Source organism: Falco peregrinus, chromosome 11, assembly GCF_023634155.1.
Source record: "Falco peregrinus isolate bFalPer1 chromosome 11, bFalPer1.pri, whole genome shotgun sequence".
NCBI lineage: Eukaryota > Metazoa > Chordata > Aves > Falconiformes > Falconidae > Falco > Falco peregrinus.
The window spans coordinates 33586205-33602730 of record NC_073731.1 but is presented as its reverse complement, the minus strand read 5'-3'; the positions used below and the strand labels follow the sequence as shown (position 1 = coordinate 33602730).

Genomic DNA, 16526 nt, shown 5'->3' with positions numbered 1-16526 from the left:
GCCGAGGCTGGCCGCGGGGCTCCTCTCCCGCCTTCCGCGGGCAGGGCAGTGAGGGCAGCGGGCGGCCGGGCCGTAAAGCGACCGCTGGTGGGCGCGGTGACCCGCTGCGCAGCTGGGGAGCGCGGACCTTGGCGTCTCCAGGCCCGGTAATGCCCCACTGCTGCCCCCTCCTCGTACCACCCTGCTCCAGCCCTGCGCCCCACACAACCCCCGGTGCCCCCGGCCGACCCGGCGCCGCGCTGCCTGGTGCCCATCCGCCGGCGCAGCCGGGCCCCGCGCCGCTCCCCGCCGGGGCGCACCGCGCATGCGCGCCCGCGCGCGGAAGTGCGGGGGAGCGGCGCGGGAGGTAAGGGAGCGGGCGGGCTGGGGCTGGGCTGGGCTGGCGAGCGCCCCGAGCCGAGCTGGCCTGGGGCGATCCCCCGACCTTTCCGTCTGTGAGGAGGACCCGGTACCGCAGCCCTGAGGCGAGACGGCCCGGCCCGCCGCTGAGGGGTTGCGGCAGTCTGGGCCGGGCCAGGCCCCTTTGCGGTGCCCTGGGAGCTCTCGCTTGGGCCACGCTTAGCAGGAGCTTTATTCAGAGGGGCCTGCCCAGGCGAGCCCGCTGCCCGGTACTTGCGGCGCCGGTGCTGCCTACCTCTAGCGGGGAGCGGGAGGGCCAGAGCTCAGGCCTGTTCCTGCCCCGCGCTCCCGGCCCCAGTTGGGTGAGGTGCGGCGGGGCCCTCCGGTACAGGCTCGCACCGGCACTCGGGGCCAGCGTGCGCCCCCTGCGGGGCTGCCCGCACCGCCAGCACAGCCGGGCTTTGCAGCTGAGCCTCCGGGAAAGGCTGCCCGCAGCCTGCCCTGCCACGGCTGCTCAACAGCCCAAAGAACACCGTGTCCTGCCCGCTTACCTTGTTGCTCTGTGTGTGGTGTTTTCTGAGGAGAAAGTGAGCTGTGTATCGTACTTCCATAGTCGTGTTGCATTAGGGGCTTATGGTACTGGCCTTGAGTACAGCCAGTACAACAGTACGTTTCATGTGTTACACTGCCACATCACAAGTGCTGTACCCTGCAGGATCACAGATTTCTAGCCATAGCAAAGCTTGTGCTCAGCCACCTTTCCCCAGCTCCTGCTTCCCCTCTGTCTCTGCAGGCACAGTTCCTGTCATGGTGAACGAGAGGCACAATGGCAACCTGCTCGTGCGCCTGGGACCCAAACTACAGGCTTACCCGGGGGAGCTGCTCCGGCAGCGTCGGGGCCATGATGGCCAGCCTGAATACCTGATCCAGTGGAGTATTGTCAGCTTGGAAGAGAGAGCAGTGGGAGGCAGCAGTGCCTCCTCTGCAGAGACCAAGCCAGAGAACATCTTGATGTGGATGTCTGCAGAAGAGGTCTGTGCCAGCTGCCCGGCGCTGCTGGGCAAGAGGAAGCTGGAAGGGCAGTGGGTGAAAGAGGAGAAGGCAGCCAGCCCATTTGCTGCAGAAGTCCCACTGGATGAAGCCTCGCTGCTGGAGATGAAGGCTGATGTCAGGAGCCTGGTGCAGCGAGCTGGCCGGCAGATGGCTGAGACCGGGGCCCCTGAGTCCTCCATTCTCAACACCATCCACGTGCTGAGCGCGTACGCCAGCATTGGCTCACTAGCGGGTGCCTTCAAGGAGACGGGAGCCCTCGACTTGCTGATGAAGATGCTGTGCCACAAGGAGAAGCAAATCCGCCGCAGTGCTGGCAAGATGCTAAGGGCCCTGGCTTCGCATGATGCAGGTGGGGGCTGCTACCGCTCAGTGCCACTGAGGAGGTGCTGCTGGGCAGCTGAGGGGTGCCAGTCCTTTTGTAGGTGTGGGGTACCTAGGAAGCAGTGTGTCTCGAGGGGCTTGTTGGCAAAAGGGGAAGAATCAGACTGGAGCTTCCAAAGGGCTCCTTAATCTAACAATAGGTTGTCTGTGGTGCTCTAAGACTTGGGAGCTCTTTCCCCTGATGGGTTCTTGAGCTAGAGTGGTAATTAGCTGTTAGGAGTGTTAAGGGCTGTCAAAGAGAGCTGTCCTCGCCAGCAGGTAGGGTCTCTCAGGCTGAGATGCAGCTGCCACTTTCCTGTTTGCAGGTTCAGCCAGTAGCAAAGCTGAGCACCCATCCCAGGGACACACAGACACACGTAGGAGACTGACAAGGACACAAGGCACTACCTTTAACAGCACATACATACGGGACTCAAACACAAACACAGATAGCCAAGCCCCTTCTTCAGCTGGCAGAGACAGAATGTCACTCATGCCAGCACATGCAGCATTCTCCACGTTCACAAGCACACACACATTCATGGATCACTTGAGTACCAGCATGGCCCTGCTGCCTGCCCTGCACCCCTACCAGGATCTGAGTCCCCCTACCCACCTGAGGGATCCCCCTACTTGCCAGCTCGTTGAGCCCGATGCTTGTTAGCAAACTTGTAGCACTCAGACATTTGTCCCTTACACAGTCCATATTCACAAGTCCCTCTGCACTCACAGCACAGACTGCCACCTGACTTATACCACTTATACCCTGGCCTGGATGCAGGGCCTCCTGCTTGCCAGCTAGTCCAGTAGGAAGTTTTGCTGACAAATTACATGCATACCCCATGCGCAGCAGGACTGCAGAAGATACAGATGCCTGCCCTCATCACCCCAGCACCAGGCACTGCAGTCCTGCTTCAGCTGCCAGTGCTGACTTCCTCACTTGCCTCCCTCCCAGTAGCTGTTTTTTGGGGGCCACACCATTCCCTCCCCAGTGGCTGATGGCTGAGGACCCCACCCACTCCAGTGGTTAGCAGAGACTCTTGCACTCACTCCAGTAGCACTCACTCCAGCAGCTGGCAGCACAGGCCAGGGGTACCTACACCCCTGGTCTGACTCCAGTAGTTGGCACCCAGTCCATTCTGGGCCAGTGTCCCCAATAGCTGACTCTCCAGGCTCAAAGTCTGTGAGACTCTCCCCAGATCCAGAGAGCAATGGCCCCTCCAACTGCTAACGCCAGGATGCTCACTTGCTCCAGTTGCTGACACCACAGGCCACAGGGTTTCTGCAGCCCCAGTCAGGTTCCAGTTGCTGGCACTAAATTCCACTCACACATACGCAGGTCTCACCAGCTGCCAGCACTCATTCCTTGCAATGCACACACATGTGGGATGGAGAGATAATTGGAAAAGATTTAATAAGAAGATGTAAGAAAACAGGACAAACTGCAGCATTCAGGCTCAGGGCTTAGTCAGACAAGTGCACTGACTGGCCACGGTTTACACAAAACTGGCCCCTTTTATACCCCTTTCTGAGCATCCCCCTCTGTTCCTTGCCATTTCCCTGCCCATGCACATCCCCCTGTCTGTTGACAGAGTTCCACTGAGCACCCTCCAACATCCCAGACCCTCAGGGTTACATGCTTATCAGTAGCGAAGTCCCAGTTTGCCTGCAGTTTCTTCATAACAGACCAATTAGTGCAGCTGACTGGGTTTGTTTCTGGTTATTGTCTTTGTTAACGGTAATTGGTCAGGTTTTATGTCTCTGTGTGTTTGTCTTTCTCCCTTTCCTTATCACTCAAATTTGACAAGGTTCTTAGTCAGATAATCTTACTGAAAAATAAGCATTCTCACACTGAGATGTCCATAATAATTAGAGTGTGACTGACCAGATTTGTTTCTCATCACTGCCTCCCGCTAGTATTTGTCAGTCACGTTTGTGATTCTTTATGTTCTTGTTTCTGGCTTCCTTCTTACTGTCCCTTTTTGCAGTGAAAACGTCCTTGACCGGATACACTTAAAGGAGCAGTCAGTATGTTTCTGCATACCCTTAACAATGAAGACCTGTGCCAAGGGGCTTGGCAGAGCCCTGGTTGGTAGAGGGTGGTCCTCACCCAGTCCTCTCATTTGAGAGGAGCTGCCACCGCTCCGAAGCGTCTGATGAGGCTTGGGTGCACTGGAAGGTTGCTGCTGGTGGTGTGTCCCACAAGACATTTGGCTTTCCCTGCCCTAGTGCCTGAGTTCATGTGGCTCTCCAGTGGGGCAGATGTGGGGGCTGATTCAGGTTAAGACTTAACTCCACTATTCCCTGGAGCCCTGTTTGGGAGCCAGTTATTTGGGGTTGCTTCTTTGGGGGAATCTTGCAGCTTTAGGGGTGGAAGAAACACAGCATTATTAGTGGAGTAAAATGTTGCCCGTCCAGGTTAAAGGACAGAACACGGTTCTAGGTTACGCTGAGCAGCCAGGCTGTTCCTTGCATGCAGGTCTGTCTCGCTCAGGGAGGGTGGCATGAGGGTTGTCTTCATGGGGCCCGAAGAGTTTCTGTTGTTGTTGCAGGGAGCTGGGCCTATGTCCTGCTGTCTCTGAGCCAGCAGGATGGCATTGAGCAGCATATGGACTTCGACAGTCGCTACACCTTGCTGGAGCTGTTCGCTGAGACAACATCCTCTGAAGAGCAGTGCATGTCCTTTGAGGGGATTCACCTTCCGCAGGTAGTGGCTGGGCCTGTGGGATTTAGGGGTCAGGAGAGGTGGGAGTCGGGGACCCGAGCTGGTGTCCTTGTTTGGGACAGGAGGGTAGTTGGCAGTGGGCGGCTGAGCCGGACAGCACTGGGAGAGCTGGCACAGGATGTGGGCCTGGCTTGAGGCTGGGGTGTGGTGGAGAGGCGTGTGGGGAGCCTTGTCTCTGAGCAGGGAGATGAGGGTGGGCTGAGAGGTCTCTGCTGCTGCCTGCTGGTCTGGAGCAATCGTGGGAACCTGACTGTGGATGATCTGGTGGCTCAGAGAGAGCCGGGGTCTGGAAGCACTGTGCAGGCTAGAGTGTGACAGCTGCGCTCATTGCAGATCCCTGGGAAGCTGCTGTTCGTCCTGGTGAAGCGCTACCTGTGTGTCACTTCTCTCATGGACAAGCTCAGCAGTGGCATGGAGCAGGGATGGGAGCAGCAGGACTGCGCTGTGCCCAGCCTGCTCCCTGAGGAGAGGAGCCGTGTGAAGCAGGAGTTTGAATTCAGCATGGCTATGGCAAACCTTATCTTGGAGGTGGTGCACGTGATGGGCTGGGACCCCAGCCACAAGCCAGAGCTGCTGCCCCAACAGGAGCTGCGGCCACGCACCACCCGCTCCATCTTCCAGCACAGCACCACGTCCTGCACTATTGCTCAAGCAGCCCCCACTCCTCCACCAAAAGAGCCCAGCATCTTCAAGACGCGCTCAGCCTTCCCAAGTCGCAGCAGCTATGTAGAGTATGTGCAGGCAAACCTGGTGCATGGCATGTGGGTGCGCATGCTGGAGGACTATGAGCAGGTTAGCGCTGGTGACGAGGGGGAGTTCCGCCAGAGCAACGATGGCACACCGCCCGTGCAGGTACCCTCTGTGGGGAGGGCAGGGGCTGGCAGGGGCCTTTCTGCTCTGTTGTGTAGCCTCATGTGGGGGCAGTGGGGTTGGGCTTGCCTTCCCTCAGCTGGGTGTGTCTTGGGCTCTTCTCCTCAGGTGTACTGGCAAGCCCTGGGCTGTACTTACTGGGTTCACTGGCACATGGTGGAGATCATAGGCCCTTTGGGGCAAGAGGATCATGAGCACCAGGAGAAGGTGTCCACTCTGGCACGCAGCCACAAACTGGCAGCAGGTGAGCAGCCTGTCAGCTGGGCCTGTGACTTCTCTGCAGCCCTTCTGCAGCCGCACGCTGGCACTGTGGGTTCTGCTGGTGCTGGGTGTCCAAGTGCATTGCCCCAGCTGGTCCAGGCACCATGGGAACAGGTTGGGGGAGCAGTGAGCTAGAGGCACCCATTTTGAGCGTGTGCTTTTTCTGTTCTACAGCCTTGTAGCCTCTACAGAGGTTCAAGTGAAGATGGTAGTCCCCATCTCTACAGCTTCTAAAGTCTCCTCCCAGCATGTTCCCCTTCTCTCGCTGCCCCGCCGCAACAGGCCATGGGGCAGTGGGGACCTCTTCTGCCCAGACGGTCCACATGAGCTCTTTCCCTGGGGAGTGTGGGGTGAGCAGCAGAGGATGGGGGCACTGGCAGAGCGGACAGTGCCCTTCCTCTTTCTGCTCTCCTGCAGTTGCGCAGCCATTTTTCTGCAAGCCCTTTGCGGGGCTGTACTCCCTGCCTTACCTGGGGGAGCAGCCGACCAAGGCTGCAGAGGCCCTGAGCCGTGCCGAGTGGTGGGAGCTGCTCTTCTTTGTGAAGAAGCTGGAAGAGCAGGAGCAGAAAGAGATCATTTGTCTCATCCATCAGGAGCAGGCGGAGCAGGTATGGGCCAGAGCCTGCAGTGGGGACATGGGAGGGGGAGGGAGTGAGGGAGAATGTTAGGGGAGGGGCCAGCCCCAGAGGAGGCAGCGGCCAGCATGAGCTGTGAGCCGTGCAGTGACAGCCTGAATGAGGCAGAAATGGGACTGAAACGGGAGGGTGAGTGGGGGGTGGTGAAAGCGTGGGGAGCGGGGCACGGCAGAGGGGTGGGGGAGGGATGAGAGGAAGTGCAGTCTCCCCTGACCCTGGAAGAGTGACTGTGTCCAGCGAGGGTTGGGTAGGCGAGGCAGGCCCATGGGGTGATTCTGCTGGTTGTGACTGGGTGGTGAGTACAGGTGGGAGGTGTGGGCTGGTGGCAGTTGGGCTGGGGACAGCCAGGGGAGGGTGGCACTGGGGAGTGGCCCTGGGGGCCTCCGGCAGTGCAGCCTTTCTGTCTGTTCTGGCACTGGCCGTCATGAAGGGCATGGGGTCTGTGGCGAGTCCACGAGGGTTAACTTAACTCTTCTGTCCAGCTGTTGGAGATGGACGAAGAAGCCCTGATCCAGCTGTCAGTACCCGTGGAGCTGGCCCAGAAGGTGCTTCGGGTCTTGGAGAAGCAGTGCCAGGGCAGCGCTCAGCGTGACCTGCGTGGCTCCCGCATCTACACCAAATACTTCCTTGGTAGCGGGGCCAGGCAGGGTGGCAAGGGGAGCCCTGCTGTGTCCTCAGAGGGTGCCGGCTGCAGGAGCACCGTCCCTGAAGCCACGATGGCCAAGGCAGCAAAGGAAGACCTCTCTGCAGCCCCAGTGCTGCCCCAAGCCCCGGTTGTGGCAGTGAAGTCGGATTCGCAGCTGTTCAGTGAGCTCCTTGAGAGGGAAGGGCTGTTCTTCCCAGAGGTGACAGAGGAGCAGATCAAAGGTAGTTGCCTGCTTTGCACTGGGGAACACGCACGGTGCTGGAGGCATTGCCATTGCCTCGACAGAGGAAGGCTCTGGGCAGGGCGTGGGGAGCCATGTGCCCGGAGGCTGCCTGGGGAGGGGGGAGCCTGTGGGTGCTGGGTCTGTGGTTGCGTGGCACCCTGGGAGTTGCTTGGGGGTGTTACTGCTGCCCTGACGCCTGCACCCTGCCTCCCTCCTGCCAGTGTTAGGCAGCTCCGAGGGGGTGAGCGAGAGGGGCTCGCTGGCCGAGATTGCAGCTGTGGTGGACGTGGTGCAGAGCAGCAGCTCAGAGGTGGGGCTGCGCTTAGCTGGGCTCAAGCACATCATGAAGATCCTGGAGGAGGAGCCTGAGGCTGAGCCCGAGTCCGAGTCTGAGCAGCAATTCGGCAAATCCCTGGGCAGGCTGGGGAGCAGGAGTATTGGGTGAGCCAGGGGTTGCGCACCCCTCCTGCTGGCTGGGGAGGGCTGTGTCGGTGGGGTGGGGGACAGTACTGGAGGTGGCAGTGGAAGTGCGATAGCTGGTATGCTGAAGTGCGGTAGCTGAAGTGCGGTAGCTGGTATGCTGTGTGCCTGGCAAGAAGAGAAGCGGATCTTGTGTCCCTTTGTCCCGGGCAGGCTCATTCCTGGGGCTGACTCAGGTGTGGTAGAGCCATGGGGGCAGGGAGAAGGCGGCTGGCAGGGCCCGAGGTGCTGACGTGCCAGCAGCGGTGCCAGGAGTTTCCTCCTGAGGCGTCCTTTTGCATGCAGGGAAAAGCTGGTGAAGGTGGCAGTGGAGCTGCTGAGCGCTGAGGTGTCAGAGAAGGCCCTGGTGGTGGTGACGCTGCAGTTGCTGCCTGTGCTCATGGCGAAGTACGAGTGGCGCGTGCCGTTTGCCACGGAGGGTGGTGTGCGGGCTGTGCTGGCCTGCATGCAGCAGCACGCCTCCTCCGCCGTGGTGCAGCAGGCTGGCCTGGCGGTGAGTGTGACAGAGATGCTGTAGGTGGGCGGGCAGGCTGCAGGCTCATCCAGGTGTGGCGGAGGTGCCCAGCGCCCTCCTGACTGCTGTTGCCCTTGCAGGCCCTGAAGGTGCTGGTGGGAGCTGTGGCTGGCGAGGCAGGCGGTGCCAGTGGAAATCCCTTGCCCCTGAACCATGCCGATGCACAGATGATGCGGGAGATCTTTGCCAGCATTGGCTCTGCCTCCGGCAAGGGCTCAGCAAGCCCGCTGAGTGCCATCCCTGCAGCCATGAGCACCATGCAGAGGGTTCCAGGGTAGGGTCAGAGCGAGGAGAGCAGCTGGGGGTGGGGGTACCCTCTGCATGGAGTGGGGCGGGCAGGCGGCTGGTGGCTGCAGGGGAGACTGCGTGCTTGGTAGAGGAAGGTGCCCACATCGCTCCATCCCTGCAGGGGCTCCTCGGGCGTGCAGAACGGCTTGCTGGTGGTGAACATGCTGATCGACGGCCACCGGGGCCTGGCGGAACAGCTGGTGAGCTGCGATCTCCCCGCAGTGCTGCAGAGCTGCTGGTGGGACAGGCAGGGCAGTGGCTGCCCTCATGCGATGCTGGCCCTCAGCGTGATCAACCGCCTTGCGGAGCACCGGCTACCCGTGGGCCCGGAGGTGGCAGGTAGCACCCCCCGCCATGCCCTGGCCCACAAGGCGCAGCAGGCAGGGCTACCTTGCCTGCCAAGGCAGAGCAACCTGCTGGCACCTCTCGAGCAAGTGCTTGGGCTGGGCCCACGTGTCCTTGTCGTGGCAGGCAGAGAGGCCCCGCTGGAGGTGAGGGACGTGCAGATGCTTCTGGGCAGCCTAGGGGACAGTGTCTTGTCCAAGGACGTGGTGGTGGCCCTGGAGCGGCAGCTCTGTGGTGAAGGCCCCATCCTCTCTGGCGAGGCGGCTCAGCTGCTGCAGGACCGCAGGTGCTTCAGGCTGCTGCTGCGCAGCTTTGAGCTGCTGCGGGCAGAGAAGGCTGTGAGCCTGAGCATCCTCAGGTGGGTCCAGGGTGTGTGTGTGTGAGCGCTGGTGGTGATGTTGGGGGTACGTGGCACGTGTTTGTGGGTCCTGGTGGGGCTGTTCTTCACCAGGGGCAGGGGCAGGGGCACGCCAGCAGATACGCGGGTGCTGATTGGGGCGTTCTGGGGCGCAGGGCCATGTGGGGACAGCAGGGTGCTGGTGGGGTGTGTGTGGTGCCTGGGGAGCCTTGGCTCCCAGTGCCTGTGGGGTGCCGGCCCTCCAGGCGGGGCAGGGAAGGAGGGCTGCCTGTGGCACTGCTGTCTGTGTGCCCCAGCCTGAGCGGGCCCCTCCGTCACTCAGGATCCTGAACAAGTTCCTGGATGGTTACCAGGAAGATGTGCTGCCGTGGCACGAGTGTGTGGAGCCCTGTTTGTCCTCCTTGAGTGCCCAGAGCTGTGACTGGGAGGTGAGGGGGCCCTGGGACTCCCGGCAGGCAGGGGCATCTTTGCTGGCTGTGCCACGCATCGGCCGGGCCCGGCGTTGGTGACGCAGAGTCCCCGCCTGCGGCAGCTGGGCCTTGTTGTGGCAAACGTGCTGGGAGAGGTGGGGAGCGGCTGTCCTGGCGGCGGCTGCGTCCCGGTGGCTGGCATGCCCAGCGCCGTGCCCGGCTGGGCTCTCGCAGGCGCTGCTGTGGTGTTGGGGTGTCGGGGATGGAGCCCTGCTGCAGCCCGCTGCTGGGGCCTGGTGGGTTCTCGGCACTGGCCCTGACGGCTGCCTGCTCTCAGCAGGTGGTGCAGAAGGTCATTGGCTTCCTGCACCGCCTGGCCACCACCAGCAAGGACTGCGTGGTGGTGATGTGCCACGTGGGCGCCCGCGAGGCTCTGTCCAAAGCCCTGGAGAAGCACAGCATGGCTCCGTCGCTGGCGCCAGCCCTGCTCGAGCTGGTGACGGACTGTGAGAAGTACGCCAGCCTCTACAAGAAGCTGACGACCAGCATCTTGGCTGGCTGCATCCAGGTGGGCCTGGGGAGGCCCGGCTGCACTGTGGCTCTGGGTCTTGGGGCCGTCCAGCTGTCCGCGGCACCAAGGGGCAGCCTTCTGCTCTCTGCCTGCCGCAGCCCCTGCGGTGGGCGAGGGGAGGAGGAGCCAGGGTGCCCGGTAAGAGCCTGGCCCTGTCCCATAGCTGGTCCTGGGGCAGATTGAGGAGCACCGCCGGAGCCACCAGGCCATCAGCATCCCCTTCTTTGACGTCTTTCTGCGCAACCTGTGCAAAGGTGAGCATGGGGAGCAAGAGCTGAGCCCCTGTGCTTGACGTGTGCTGGCCAGGTGGCTGGAGGCTCCCTGTGCTCTCCCTGCAGGCTCCAGCGTGGAGGTGAAGGAGGACAAGTGCTGGGAGAAGGTGCAGGTCTCTTCCAACCCCCACCGGGCCAGCAAGCTGACGGACAGGAACCCCAAGACCTACTGGGAGTCGAATGGCAGCACCGGCTCCCACTTCATCACTGTCCATATGCAGTGCGGTGTGGTGATCAGGTGGGGCTGGGCCAGGCAGGCTGGGGGGCCTCGGGGCCAGGAGGGCCAGTGGCTGCGCGGGGAGAAGAGGCCTTTGGGGGTCTGCGTGAGCCCTGCCCCAGTGGTCTGCGCTGTGGGGGTTGCTGGACATGGGCAGCAGCGCGTGTGGCTGGCCCCGCGGGGCCAGGGCAGGGAGGTGAGGGCTGCTGGGCAGCACCGTGTTTGCTGTGCTGCAGGGAGATGAGCATGCTGGTGGCCAGCGAGGACTCCAGCTACATGCCGGCCCGCGTTGTGGTGCTGGGGGGAGACAGCCCTGCCACCATCAGAACCGAGCTGAATGCAGTGAGTCTCGCGTGGGCTGCGCAGGCGGTGGGTCCCCGCGGGAGCGGTGGGCTGGTCCTTGCTGTGCCCCGACAAGGTCTCGCCCTGGTGCGGGGCCCCGAGAGGTGCCCTCCAGGGAGCGGGGGTGGCAGGAGCTGTGCTGCGGGGGCTGCCTGGCTGTAGGCAGCAGGTGCTGGAGACTTGGGCACAGGTGCCGGGGCTTGTGAGCCTCGAGTGGGGCCCTGGCAGGGGGTGGCCTGTGGCTGCATAGGGGCTGCTGTGGGGGACAGAGGCCGTGGCTTTAACAGGGGTGGCCAGCGGGGCACACAAGGTGGCTGCTACTGGCTGCCTGGCATGCTGAGGGCTCACTGGCTGCCTGCAGGTGACCATCCTGCCCTCGGACAGCAGAGTGATCCTGCTGGAGAACATGACCCGCTTCTGGCCCATCATCCAGATCCGGGTGAAGCGGTGCCAGCAGGTAGGGGAGCAGGGGGCTGGGCTGGGGAGCTGGTAGCGTGGGATGTCAGGGCCGGGCCCGAGGAGCTGAGGGCTGCGCTGTCCCCTAGGGTGGCATTGACACACGTGTGCGTGGCATCGAGGTGCTGGGTCCCAAGCCCACTTTCTGGCCCGTCTTCAAGGAGCAGCTGTGCCGGCGGACGTTCCTCTCCTGCACCGCTCGGGCTCATGCCTGGTGCCAGGAGATCTGCCAGGACCGGGGACGACTGCTGCAGCTCTTTGGCAGGTGAGTTGTCTCCTGGCTGTGCCGTCCCCGGGCAGGGAGGGGCCCTCGTTCCTGCCTGGCCACTGGTGGTGCCCAGAGGGCCTGGGCCACCCTGGGGTCCCCCACGTTTAAGTTGAGCACATGGGCATGGCTGACCCACCAGAGAGACCAGAGAGGTGCCCCACAGGGGCCAGCGCGTCCCGACCTGGCAGAGGTCAGTCAGGCACAGGCAGGATCTTGCGGCCACGGGTGCTGCACAGCGCCCCAGTTTCACGGGGCCCACGAGGGCCCCGAGACCCAGTGCGGGTAGGGCCTGGGGGCAGCGAGGGTCCCTGGCTGCTGGGGGCAAGCGGGGCTGCTGAGCCATCGTGCCTGGCAAGGGGCAGGGCAGGGAGCGATGGCCACACTCTGCTTGCCTGGGGTGTCCCCCCAGCTGGGCGGAGGCGTGCAGCAGTGCTGTGTGCTGCCCATGGCTGTTGCAGGCTGAACCGGGCGCTGCAGCATGAGCAGAGCTTTGCTGACCGTTTCCTTCCCGATGACGAGGCGGCCCGGGCCTTGGGCAGGACGTGCTGGGAGGCCCTGGTGAACCCCGTGGTGCAGAGCATCACCAGCCCAGGTAGCCTGCGCTCTCGCGGGCCTATGGGGGCCATGCCCCAGGCTGAGGCACCCCACTCTGAGTCTGGTTGGCCTCACAGACCCCCAGGGAGCCAGCCCCCTGGCCTGGCTGCTGAGCAAGTACCTGGAGAGCGTGGAGCCACCCCACCATGCCACAAGCTGCGGTGCCGTCTTTGGTTCCCGTGTGCGGCGCCTGACACAGCTCCTGGTGCACGTGGACCCTGGCGGCCCAGAGCCGGAGGAGGCAAGAGCAGCTGGTGAGCAAGGGGATGCCCTCCTGGGGGGCTGGGGGGTGGTGGGCCAGAGGTCCAGGGGGCTGTGGCTGTGGGGATCCGCTGGGGAGCTCTTAAGGGGGCCCTTGTGGCACCTGAGGCCCCTGAGCTGGGGAAGGCTTGTGGCCGTGTCCCTGCGGCAGCCATGGCTCCCTGGCATCTGCCCTGCTCTGCGCCCCGCGGGGAGAGGGGCGAGGCCGTCGTGGGTCAGCATGTAGGGCCTGCCCCCAGAGCCCGGCTCAGCCCAGGGCTGTTCCTTGGCAGGCGGGAAGGAGGGGAAGAGCAAGGAGGCAGCGGCCAGGGCTGCGAAGGCGGTGGTGAAGTCGGGCGACCTGGAGAGCATCTGGCAGTGCTGGCGTGGTGTGGTGCAGCAGCAGGTAGAGCGTGGGGGGCCGGCCGTGGGGGCCACAGGGTGTGTGTGGGACCCCATACTGGGCAGGTGTAGAAGGGAGCGGTGCCTGGTGGTCACCCGGGAGCGTGGGGAGGGTGCGGGACTGCCTGGCCTCTGTGGGGGCAGCCCCGCTGTGCTTGCCACCCTGGCGGTGCTGCAGGCCAGGGGACAGGTACAGTGTCGGGCTCTGTGTTTCCTGCTGGGCTGCTGCTGCGCTTCTGTCTTGCCCCTGCTCTCCCAGCTCGCCGCAGGCTCTCGGTAGCCCATGGCAGCACTGGGGCCTCTAGTCAGCCCCTGGCTGGGACCTGAGCAGTTGGTGTCAGCAGAGTGACGCCGAGGCTGTGGATGTTCCCATGGGCCACGGGCCTGTCCCGCTGCGGGGCTCGCCCCTCTGGTGGTGTCCTGCTGCGGGGCTTACCTCTCTCGTGCTGTGTCCTGCAGGTGCAGCAGTTCCTGGAGGCAGCAGGGCAGGCGCCAGACCTGGTGGAGCGATACTGCAGGCTGTACCAGCGCCTGCGCAGTGCCACGGCGGAGCTCTTTGGGCAGCGGGCTGCCTTTGTGTTGGCCCTGGGCCGGGGCTTCGCAGGGGCTTTGCTGCAGCTCTCCTTCCTTACCGCCCTGCACGTGAGTCGAGGGAGCATGGCAGTGGTGCTGGGCCCTGACCTCGCTGGCCGCGGGTGCAGCAGGCGAGGCAGCCCTGGCTTGCGGCCTCAGGGTGAGCCCTGGGTGTGGGCAGTGCCTTGGCCCCCCGCTGAGCCATGGCGCCCTGCCCTTCGTCAGCCCCAGACGGGGTGCGCTGCTGCCTGGGGCGGGTGCCTGGGCACCCTCGGCCCCTGCCTGAGCGCCCCAGGGTTTCCCCAGCTGCTCCCCCATGCTGTTCCCTTCGGCCTGGCCCTGCGGGCAGCCAGTGAGGCCCCTCCACAGCCAGCCTTGTCCCTCCGCAGGTGAGTGAGCAGTTTGCCCGCTACCTTGACCGGCAGATCCAGGAGCTCCGTGGGGCTGCGGGCAGCACAGCGCCGCTGCAGCAGCTGCAGCAGATGCTGGAGCCCTTCGTCGTCTTCAGTGGCCTGGAGCTCGCCCACACCTTTGAGCACTTCTACCGGTGAGGGTGCCGTGTCTCCACAGAACCAGAGGGCCTGGTGCAGCTGGCGTGGCGTGGAGGTGGCACTGAGGCCGTGGCTGAGCCTGGCCTGGTGTGGCGGTGGTGCTCCTGGTGCTCCCGCTTGGCTTTTCCCTGTGTGGGTGTGCGGAGGGAAAGGCTGCGGGGTCCCGCCGGGCACTGCATTTCTGTAGAGGCCCGTTCCCTGCTGGCGGAAGGGAGGGGAAGACGGGTGCTGCCGGGGCTCTGTGCCTTGCTGCGAGGCTGGGGCCATGTTGGTCTTGCGGTGGGTGGCTGATGGCCATGGGGCTCGGGCCGGCCCCTGACGTGATGCTGGCGGCTGTGGCAGGCACTACCTGGGGGACCGGCTCCTGGCACAAGGGCCGTCTTGGCTGGAAGGAGCTGTCGTGGAGCAGATCGGACTGTGCTTCCCCAGCCGCTTCCCCCAGGATATGCTGAGCAACTTGGCTGAGTCGGAGGAGCTCCAGCAGCAGTTTTGCCTCTTCCAGCTGCAGGAGCAGGACAGGTGGCTGCTGGAGCTGGACACAGGGCTAGATAAGGTGAGTGTGTTGGTGGGGTGGGGAGGCTGGGGGCTGCCCGCATTCCTCACAGGGATCCTGAGCTGCCCTCACGTCCACACGCCCAGACACTGGGGACAGTCTCTGTGGTACATGAGCCGGAGGTGAAGGTGCTGGCCCTGTCCCCGCACTGCTGGCCCGTTTCCCCATTCTGCTACATGGACGAGCCTGGGAGGTTTTTCTCGGCGGCGCTGAGCTCGCCCCTGGATGAGTTTGCCAACTTCTGCAGGCGGCGTGAGTGTTGCAGCAGCGTGCATGCGTGTAGCTCTCACCACAGCAGGCCACAGCAGCTCAGCCAGAAGTGGTGGGAGCACTGGGCTGTGCTGGGAGAGCCTGGCGGGGCCGGCCCCCGGCCCTGCACTGATGCTGTCTCCGGCAGGCCAGAGCCAGCTGGGCTGGGAGTGCACGAAGCCCCGTCGGCTGCAGTGGACGTGGCTGGGCCATGCTGAGCTGCAGTTTGGAGACTGCGTCCTCCACGTGTCCACGCTGCAGATGTACATCCTGCTGTGCTTCAACGGCGCTGAGGTAGGAGCTGGGGCCACGGCGGGCTGAGGGAGGCAGCAGATGCTGGCGTGTGGCAGGACCTTGTCCCCCCTTCCAGCGGGGTCTCGAGTGGTTCTCGGGGCACGGGCCCCTGCCTGGCATGGCTGGGCCTGCGGCCAGCGGGTCTTGGCTGCCGTTCCCTGCCCGCACCCCCCTGCAGGAGGTGGCTGTGGAGGCTCTGCTGCAGGCTACGGGTCTCCCTGCTGAGCTGGTGCACCACGCGCTGACACCGCTGACCCACGGCGAGGGCGTCCTGGTGCGGAGCTGTGCTGTGGGAGGTGCGTGTGGGGCTGGGGTCCCCGGGGCGGTGCTGGTCCGAGCCCCAAGTGGGTGCTGGGGTGGGGGTGCCTGAGCTCGTAGGGGGAGCAATGGGCTGGGGCGAGTCTGTCAGCGCTCCGGGTGCAGGTCAGTTGGAGCCTGAGGCCATGTGGGCAGGGGTGTGTGTGGGGCCACGCGTGGGTCAGTGTGGGTGGTTTTGCCTCGGGTCTGTGGGGCTGGGGACCGGGCCAGGGGTTGTGCGTGTGGCGGCTGCTTGGGGCTGTGTGTGGGGGATGGGGATGGGAGTGGCACCTGTGAAGGTAGTGGTGGGAGGCCCAGGGCTGGGTCCAACAGCCACACGTGTGTCCTGGGGCTCCTTCAGGTCCCAGCTCAGGGCTGGGCTGACCCTGGGTTGGGTGCTAGCTCCAGATGTGCTGCGGCTGAACCAGGCAGCCCTGGCCCGTGCGTCTGGCCGCCACCTGAGGCTGCTGCCCCAGCAGAGGTACCTGCGGGCGGAGAGGGCTGAGGTCAGCGCCCTGGAAAGGAAGAGGAATGTCCTCTGCTGCCTCATCACCCGCATCCTCAAGGTGGAGAAGCAGCTCCACATTGACAACCTGGTGTTCAGGGTATGGAGGGCTTGAGGGGCAGAGAGGGGGGCTGGCTGGGTGCTGCGCCCGCACTGCCACATGCGTCTCCCTTGCTGCCGTAGGTGATTGATGCCTGTCAGAAGGGTGAGCTGGGGCCAGGGCTGCAGTTCCTGAGCTTCTGCTGCCACAGCGTGGACGTGCTGTCCTGCATCCTGCACCTGCTGAGCCAGGGCTATCTCCGGCGCCAGGAGGAGAGGCCTCATGTTTTGGAATACATCTCTGCGGAACCCACACCATCCCCTACCTCCCAGGCCCAGCCCCAGGTTGCCTTCCAGACTGTAGAGATCAAGACAGCAGCAAGCCCAGCCTCTGCTGGAAGGAGACAGACTTTTTCCACCTTCAGGTAGACAAGGCCCTGGCTGCGCTGGGAGGACACAGGCTGGGTTGACACATGCTGGGTTCAGTCTGTCTCTTACTGAGACTTGAGTTATTTTAAATAAATGAGCCAAGCTCCTCCCAGTCCCAGTGTGTAGTCTGTCAGAGAGCTCAGCTGGGCCACAGGTTGGAGTGTGGC

At 63.7% G+C, this 16526-nt stretch overlaps 1 protein-coding gene across 5 annotated transcripts; it reads left to right on the top strand.

Moving 5' to 3' along the window:
- Positions 1-221: 221 nt before the first annotated feature.
- Positions 222-16466, top strand: LOC114013626 (cullin-9-like). Of its 5 annotated transcripts, none has more exons than XR_008749312.1 (30): positions 222-346; positions 1133-1741; positions 4305-4459; positions 4811-5329; positions 5456-5591; positions 6026-6216; positions 6726-7110; positions 7334-7553; positions 7878-8085; positions 8187-8380; positions 8516-8733; positions 8866-9097; positions 9420-9525; positions 9845-10075; positions 10242-10332; positions 10417-10588; positions 10804-10909; positions 11271-11366; positions 11455-11630; positions 12092-12225; positions 12305-12481; positions 12761-12873; positions 13329-13511; positions 13832-13989; positions 14336-14546; positions 14633-14798; positions 14944-15089; positions 15268-15385; positions 15866-15991; positions 16075-16212. XR_008749312.1 is itself a non-coding variant. In XM_055816703.1 (30 exons), exons 2-30 carry the CDS (start codon positions 1147-1149, stop codon positions 16357-16359), a joined length of 5922 nt encoding a protein of 1973 aa, XP_055672678.1. In that variant the 5' UTR covers positions 222-346; positions 1133-1146; the 3' UTR covers positions 16360-16466. The 5 variants fall into 5 exon arrangements, 4 of the variants coding, with proteins under 4 accessions (XP_055672678.1, XP_055672677.1, XP_055672680.1 ...); XM_055816703.1 differs by having other exon boundaries at positions 9848-10075; positions 15789-15991; positions 16075-16466; XM_055816702.1 differs by having other exon boundaries at positions 15789-15991; positions 16075-16466.
- The last annotated feature ends 60 nt before the right edge of the window (positions 16467-16526 follow it).